Below are 6,522 nucleotides of genomic sequence, written 5' to 3'. Positions count from 1 at the left end.
CCTCAGCCTTCCAAGTAGCCGGAATTACAGGCATGTGCTACCACGCCTGGCTGATTTTTTCATTTATTGTAGAGATGAGGTCCCGCTGCCCAGGTGGGTCTCAAACCCGCGGGCTCAGGCAATCCACTCACCTCAGCCTCCCAAAGGAGCGGGATTACAGGCTGAGCCACCGAGCCCGGCTACCAGGTGGTCTTTAAAGAGCTCCTAAGGGCAACCCAGATGCCCTGCGTTCCTACTATGTGCCCAGATGGACATGAGGGGGTCCAATCCTGGGACACCCTGGAGCGGCTGCAGTGGGCGTGTGGCTGGAGTCCACGGGGACTCCGCCTCGAGGAGGCCACCACAAGTGCTGGACTCAGAAAGAGACCTTAGAGTGGGCAGGTAGGGAGAAGCAAGGCAAGGTCAGTGGAGTCACCTTCTGCTCCCGGAAGCGGCCATCAATGATGCTGCTACACAGATCGTCCAGCCGCTTGCGCTCCACAATGTGGTCCAGGACCAGCTCCACAGGCCTCCCTGCCGAGAAGCCAGAGGGTCCTGCTGGCTGCATTCCCCACCCACCAGGCCCCACCCCTGACGCCTGCCCACCTCTGGCTCTGTACCTGGGTCTCTGGGCCTGGTCTCCTGTGCCACCCACACGAAGTCCCCAACATGCAGCTTGCGCACCGTGTGGGTCACACACAGCCGCTGTAGCTCTCGGAGCAGCTCTGGCCTATGCCCCGCCCTGGAGTTGCAGAGAGGGAGGCTTGGGTCAGGGCAGGCTAGTACCCAGCCCACAGCATCCTCTGATCGTCTTTCCCCTTCCCCCATCTCACTCACCCTCTGGTCTCGCCGATGTCCACACACAACAGCACCTTGAACTCTCCAGGCTGCAGTTCCAACGTTGGCTGCTGGACGCCCCCTTCACTGGCGCCACTAAGGGGGGGGTGGTATGTGAGAGGCCGAAACCCCCAGTGCCAGGACAGTGTCCCCACCTCCTTGCCCCCTGCAACCCACAGAATGGGTGGCAGCCCCAACTCAGCTGATGGAGATGGGGTGGGGTGTTGGCTTCACTTCCCAGCCCCCTCCTGCCGTCCTCCCCCATCCTCCCTCCTCCTCACAGCTCAGCTGAAGCTGCTCCTGGCACAGCTGGCTCCTCCCCGGGAGGCTCATTGGGCCCGGTGCCCATATCCAGCGAGCTCAGGCCTTCTGACTCGGCCAACTTCTGGGCCAGCTCCAGACCCTGCGGGGTCAGTGAGTACCTGGGGGGTGAAGGGGACAAACATCTTCCTCAGTCGCACCCTCAGTCACATCCTGCTGCCCCCTGCTAGGCTGGCCTTGCCTCCCCTTTGACAACTCTGCACTGGCGAACCCAGTGGCTCCCCTCTCCTCCCCACCCTCTTGGCCCTCAAATCAGCTTCCTGGGGACCTGCCCAGCGCCATTTCTCAGGTCTGCTGCGTGTGTGTCTCAGACAAGTTTTGCCTCCTTCTGGCTTCACTCACGCTCTTTCCTCCCCACTGGAATACCTTTCCTGCATCTCTACCTGCCAAGTCCTAAAATGTGTCCAATGCCATCTCCTCCAAAGGCTTTCTGCTCCCCCAGTAACCATGGCAACCCCACCCCCACCCCATCTCTCACATCCTTCTGGTACAGTGTGGCCTCCTGAGGGAAGACCCTCCTTCTCCAACCTCAGTGGCATCAGGTTTGGGGACTGCTGGGAGACTGCAGGGCCCTGCTAGGAATGTCATGCACGCTGCCCCATTCCTGCCTTCTGAACCCCTTGCCATTGGCCCTACCTGGCTGGCTGGTGTGTCCTGAGGACTAAGTTCCTGTGGAGGAGGGAGCGGAGGGCTGGCCAGGGTCGAGCACTCCCAGGGGCTACCTGTCAACAAGGGAGGAGACCCTCAGAGAGCTTCTAGTGCTACCACAAGCCCTCATTCCCTATGCTCCCAGCCACAGGCCACACACAGGCCAGGACCCACACCACAGTTCGCTGCCAGAAAGGGTAGTCTCTGGTGGGCTCCACTGTGCTAACCCTGGGGGCCTTCTGAGCACACCTCTGGAGCAGTTCCTCTCTGGTGAAGAAGTTGTGGCCATTAGGATTCTAAAACCAAGAAGAAACAGGGTAGGTTCAGTGTTCGGGCCCCTCCTTGCCCTACCAGGAAAAGGTTTTGTTTTTTGCTTTTAACTATAGAGATGAGGTCCCACCGAGTTGCCTGGGCTGGTCTCAAACCCGTGGGCTCAGGGAATCCACTCACTTCGGCCTCCCAAAGTGCTGGGATTACAAGCTGAGCCACAGAGCCCGGCCAGTTTTGTTTTTTTTTTTTTTTGAGTCATGGTCTCACTCTGTTGTCCAGGTTGAAATGCAGTGTAGCACAATCATGGCTCACTGCAGCCTTGACCTCCTGGGACCAGGCGATCTCACTGCCTCAGTCTCTTGAGTAGCTGGGACTACAGGTGCACGCCACCACACCCAGCTAAATTTTTGATTTTATTGTAAAGACAAGGTCTGGCTACCCAGGCTGGTCTCCAACTCCTGGGTTCAAGCAATCCTCCCGCCTCAGCCTTCCAAAGTGTTGGGATTACAGACATAAGCCACCACACCCTGCCTGAGATAATCTTTGCCTGCCTTGCCCAGGCCAGGTTCCTCCAGGAACCTGCCTCTCCACAGCCTCAGTTCCCGAGTCCCAGTGTAGACTGGCCCTCACCAGGTGCTCACGGTAGAACAGCAGCAGTATCGCTCGGGCTCCTGAATGCCGAGCCGGCCAGTAGCTGCCAGAGCCTCCCGCTGTGGGCTGGACCAGCACCTGAAAGGTAGAGAGGAGCACTGAATGAAAGCCAGCCAGTCATCTTCGAGTAAATTCCCAGCAAGGCTGAGGTTTCAGCAGACTGCACAGCCCTGGGGAAGCCACTCAGGTGCCTCTCAGTTTCTGCATCTGTAAAATGAGCCAGGTGATGGGATGACCCCCACCCCCACCCCCCCGTGGACCTGGGTTGAGAGTGGATAGTTGCAGGGCAAGAGTTGGGGGTATCTGCCCCGCCGGGGCTCAGTTCTACTATCCACTGCAGGACAGTGTGATTAGACAAGAAAACTAAAAACAACCACCCAGCAACGCACTGGGCTGCGCTTCCTAAATAGCTTGTGAGATTCTCTCCCCAGCTGTTATCAATGTTCCCAGATAAGTCATTCGCCCAAGGCCAGGCATCACGGTGAGACTTGGACCCAGGCCTATCTCCCAAGCCAGGAAACCCCGCTGCGGGCACTCCCACTTTGCCCAACGCTCCCCTTGTCCCTTCCTCACTGGCCCGGAAGGGTCCTGGACTTCGGCAGGTGGCCCCTCCTGGGCAGGACTCTTCTCTCCAGAGGGTGAGCCCGGGGCATGGTCCCCTGCGGGAGCAGATAAGCGTCAGCTCCGCACCCCGCCGAACCCAGCAGCTCTGAGGGCCTGGCATGCAGCCCGTTCCTTCTCGGAGTAGGCTCGGGACCGCCGGCCGCCAGCAGCGGGGACAAGAGTGGGGGGCCTGAAGCCAGGGTTTCCCAGGTGGGCCCGGAGGCCGCACCCGGGGAGGCAGGTGCTCACCCGCAGACGCCCGGTGCCGCTGCAGCCGTTCGTCCAGCATCCGGCAGAGCCCGTCTCCAAAGTGCTGCAGGATCTTCGCTTCCTTCCCGTTGCGCAGAGGCAGCGGGTACCGCCGGAGGGAGCGCAGCGCCTGGCGGGGGCGGGAAGGCGCCGGGTCAGGGCAGGCTCGATCGGCGCCGGTGCCCGTCGGACCCGGCCGGGACCCACCTTCTGAAACACGAAGCGCGTGCGGCGCCCCCTGCTGGCCGCCTCGTCCCGCCACTCGGTCAGCCAGCGCACGAAGAGCGGGTTGGGGCAAACCGGCAGCGGGCGCTTCCGGCCCAAGCGGATCGGCGCCGCCATGAGCCCCGGGGCGGGTCCCCCGGCGCCCCACGCTCGCGGGACTTGGACGCCGCTCGTTTAGGGGTCGGGATTCGAACACCTGGCTCGGGTGGGGGGGGAGAGGCAGGGAGCGGGAGGGAGGGGGAGGGCGGAACCTCTCCGATCACGTGACCGCACGGGACACTAACCAGGCGATAGCCTCCCGCCGCCCTCCCCGCCCCTGCGCTACTCTAAGTGGTTAGAGCTGAGCGCCATCTCTACCGATCTTGCGTCTCGGCCCCCGCCCCCTCCGGCCGGGACCAGCCTGGGGGCCGCGCCCCACCCACATCCCCGAGCCGCGGCCCGCCCCTTCCTCTCCCTCCAGATTCGAGAGCGGAGTCATCTCTGTGCAGGTGAGGGGATGACGGACAGCGCCCCCTGTGGCTGGGAGGAATGGCTGGAGCGGCGCTTAGCGGAGTAACCTGCGCTTCGGCTGCTCTGAGGTCTCTAAGACTGTCAGTTTCAGCCTCGTCCTGGCAGGGGCGGCTGGAGACCATCGAGCCTGGGCTTGAGAAGGATGCAGGAGAGGCGGGGGCTGGAGGGCAAGCGAGTGCAATAATATCTGTGGGAGGGACCCCCAGGAAGAGGTGCAGGGGATGAAGACACAAAGGCAAAGCGGGAGCCGAAGGACCCTCGGAAGAAATGGTGATCCTGAGCGTAGTATGCGTGAGGAGGCGAAGCTGGGAACGGGCAGAGAAGGCCCAAGTAGGACTGGGGGAGGGGGCAGAGGCCAAGTAGAAGGAGGGCTGGAAGAGGCGCTGGGCATCCTGGCAGGTGCAAAGGCCAGGGGAGCAAGCTGAGTGTAAGAAGCCCAGGCAGAGGTAGAAGGGGAGGACACTTCGTCGTTTTTGTGGCTAGCTGCACGTAAGAGATGGCTGAAGACGAAAACCCTGCATAAGGGCCCCAAGTGGAGAGGCGTATAGCTGAGTTGGGCACGGGAGTTGGCACAGTCCCAGGCCTCTAGTTGTTATAACGGAAGTCGCGAAGTGCAAGCCTATGAGGAGGGAGAGGCGGGCGCCCGAGCTGCATGCCCGCCCCCCAAGACTCCGCCCAGGCTATGGTGCTGCAGCCCTGGCCCGCAACTGACTCCCGCCGCCCGCCCGACGCATCCTTATAAGGAGCCTGAAGCCAGCGTTCGGGCTGGCCCCGCCCTCTCTAGTCTCTTGTCCTAATATGGACATCTAGGGCATCCCGCAGTTGGGGGCGGGTAGGAGCGCGTCTCCAGGGTAACTGCGAAGCCCCCTTCCCCCTCCTCGTTGCTCTTGGATACTCTAAGGCTCGAAAGAGGTGGAGCTAGCCTCCTCTTCGTGCCGGGGCGCTTGCGGGGAGGCGGAGGTCAAGCTGTAGCCTCCACCTGGAGCGCCCAGGAGCTCGGCTGGTGGGCGGTGCGGTGGGAGGTCCCCGACTACAACCCCCGGCATGCTCTGCGAGGTACCCTACTCCCGTGCACCGCTCTCAGTTTACACCCCTTATTCCGCTTATGGGTTTGGGGTCCTCAGATCCGTTTCTGGTTTTGCCTCTGACTTGTCTGCGACCCTGTATTCTCTTCCTGCAGAAAATGAGGCTATGGTCATTGTTCTTGGGCGACAAAGTCATCCCGGGGTCCCTCACCCGTATCTTTTTTTTAAGGCTTATGCTCTCAAAAAGCTTATGTCTCAATTTCGGGGGGTGTTAGAATAACCACATGCCGGGCTATCAACTCGTGAACTAGGTTAAAGTCTAGGTTTATATCCATTTCCGCTTCTCACTGCCTGGTAAGAGGCATATAAGCAAGCCTTGGATTGAATGCACAAGCCCCGGTGGCCCATTCCCTTTATTGCTTCATGAATTTGCCAGACATCTTTCAACAAGAACAAAGCTCTCCTTCCAAAAATTCCCTAGCAGCCTTTCGCGTGCCTTATAGGAACACTTGTTTCACTGACGTTGCATGGCCTTTTTTCAGGAGAAAAGAGTGGCTTTGCACAGGGAGAGTACTCAATGTTTATTGACTTGAAGACGGATTTATACTTCCGATTCTCCTCGCTTTAGAATTCCAGGCCAGTGAGCAGTTGCTTCGCTCCAGAAACGCAAAATCCTAACCCCGCTCAAAAATTGCAGACCCAGGGATCTAGAAAATACCAGACAGGCCTTAGGAAAACCGTTTCGCCCTGGGATAAAGAGCCTGTCAGTCGGGGATCGCTTTCGGGTCATTTCGCCCAGCTCCGGGGCCTATGGCTCAGGCGGAGAGCGGGCCCTGGGAAATCCGACCAATGGGCTCGTGCTCCGTGCGGCGGCCCCGCCCCGGTGGCCTCGGCCTACACTTCCCGGCATGCAACGCGGAGCTGCGCGACCAGCCGTCGAGACGCCGTGCCCCTGAGAGCCCGCCGACGGCGCAGACCCCTCGGACTCCATATCCCGTCGGCCAGCGGAGCGGGCGCCGGAAGCCCGCCCCGCCCCTCATTGTGCGGCTCCTACTAAACGGAAGGGGCCGGGAGAGGCCGCGTTCAGTCGGGTCCCGGCAGCAGCGGCGGCGCCGTCCTGTTCTCTGGCTCTCCTCGCCATCTCTCCTCCTCGCTTCCGGAAACATGGTGAGCGGCAGGCCACGGCGCCCAAGGGGAGGCGGCT

General features: G+C 61.0%; 2 protein-coding genes across 5 annotated transcripts in view; one reads left to right on the top strand and one right to left on the bottom strand.

Moving 5' to 3' along the window:
- MUS81 (MUS81 structure-specific endonuclease subunit) overlaps nucleotides 1–4,225 on the bottom strand; it is a 6,562-nt gene extending 2,337 nt beyond the window's left edge. Inside the window, exons 1-10 of the mRNA XM_008064739.1 lie at nucleotides 3,766–4,225; nucleotides 3,559–3,688; nucleotides 3,280–3,365; nucleotides 2,686–2,784; nucleotides 2,013–2,081; nucleotides 1,774–1,859; nucleotides 1,098–1,238; nucleotides 817–912; nucleotides 600–721; nucleotides 416–513 (exon numbers count right to left, since the gene is read on the bottom strand). Coding sequence (XP_008062930.1) covers nucleotides 416–513; nucleotides 600–721; nucleotides 817–912; nucleotides 1,098–1,238; nucleotides 1,774–1,859; nucleotides 2,013–2,081; nucleotides 2,686–2,784; nucleotides 3,280–3,365; nucleotides 3,559–3,688; nucleotides 3,766–3,900 — 1,062 coding nt within the window. The 5' untranslated portion in view covers nucleotides 3,901–4,225. The remainder of the gene's footprint in view (nucleotides 1–415; nucleotides 514–599; nucleotides 722–816; nucleotides 913–1,097; nucleotides 1,239–1,773; nucleotides 1,860–2,012; nucleotides 2,082–2,685; nucleotides 2,785–3,279; nucleotides 3,366–3,558; nucleotides 3,689–3,765) is intronic.
- CFL1 (cofilin 1) overlaps nucleotides 3,156–6,522 on the top strand; it is a 6,191-nt gene continuing 2,824 nt past the window's right edge. The window contains exon 1 of one of the 4 annotated variants that reach the window (XM_021715664.1): nucleotides 3,156–3,344. Coding sequence is in view for 2 of the 4 variants with exons in the window: in XM_008064727.1 (XP_008062918.1) it covers nucleotides 6,483–6,485 (3 nt within the window). In the remaining 2 variants the exon portion in view is untranslated. Of the gene's footprint in view, nucleotides 3,345–6,262; nucleotides 6,486–6,522 lie in introns of those variants that run through there. The other 3 variants (XM_008064727.1, XM_021715674.1, XM_021715668.1) reach the window with 3 other exon arrangements.

This window comes from Carlito syrichta, unplaced genomic scaffold, assembly GCF_000164805.1.
Source record: "Carlito syrichta isolate Samal-C Ts95f unplaced genomic scaffold, Tarsius_syrichta-2.0.1 Scaffold101946, whole genome shotgun sequence".
In the NCBI taxonomy this organism is placed as follows: domain Eukaryota; kingdom Metazoa; phylum Chordata; class Mammalia; order Primates; family Tarsiidae; genus Carlito; species Carlito syrichta.
The sequence above is the reverse complement of the archived record's forward strand: the minus strand, read 5'-3'. Positions and strand labels throughout refer to the sequence as shown.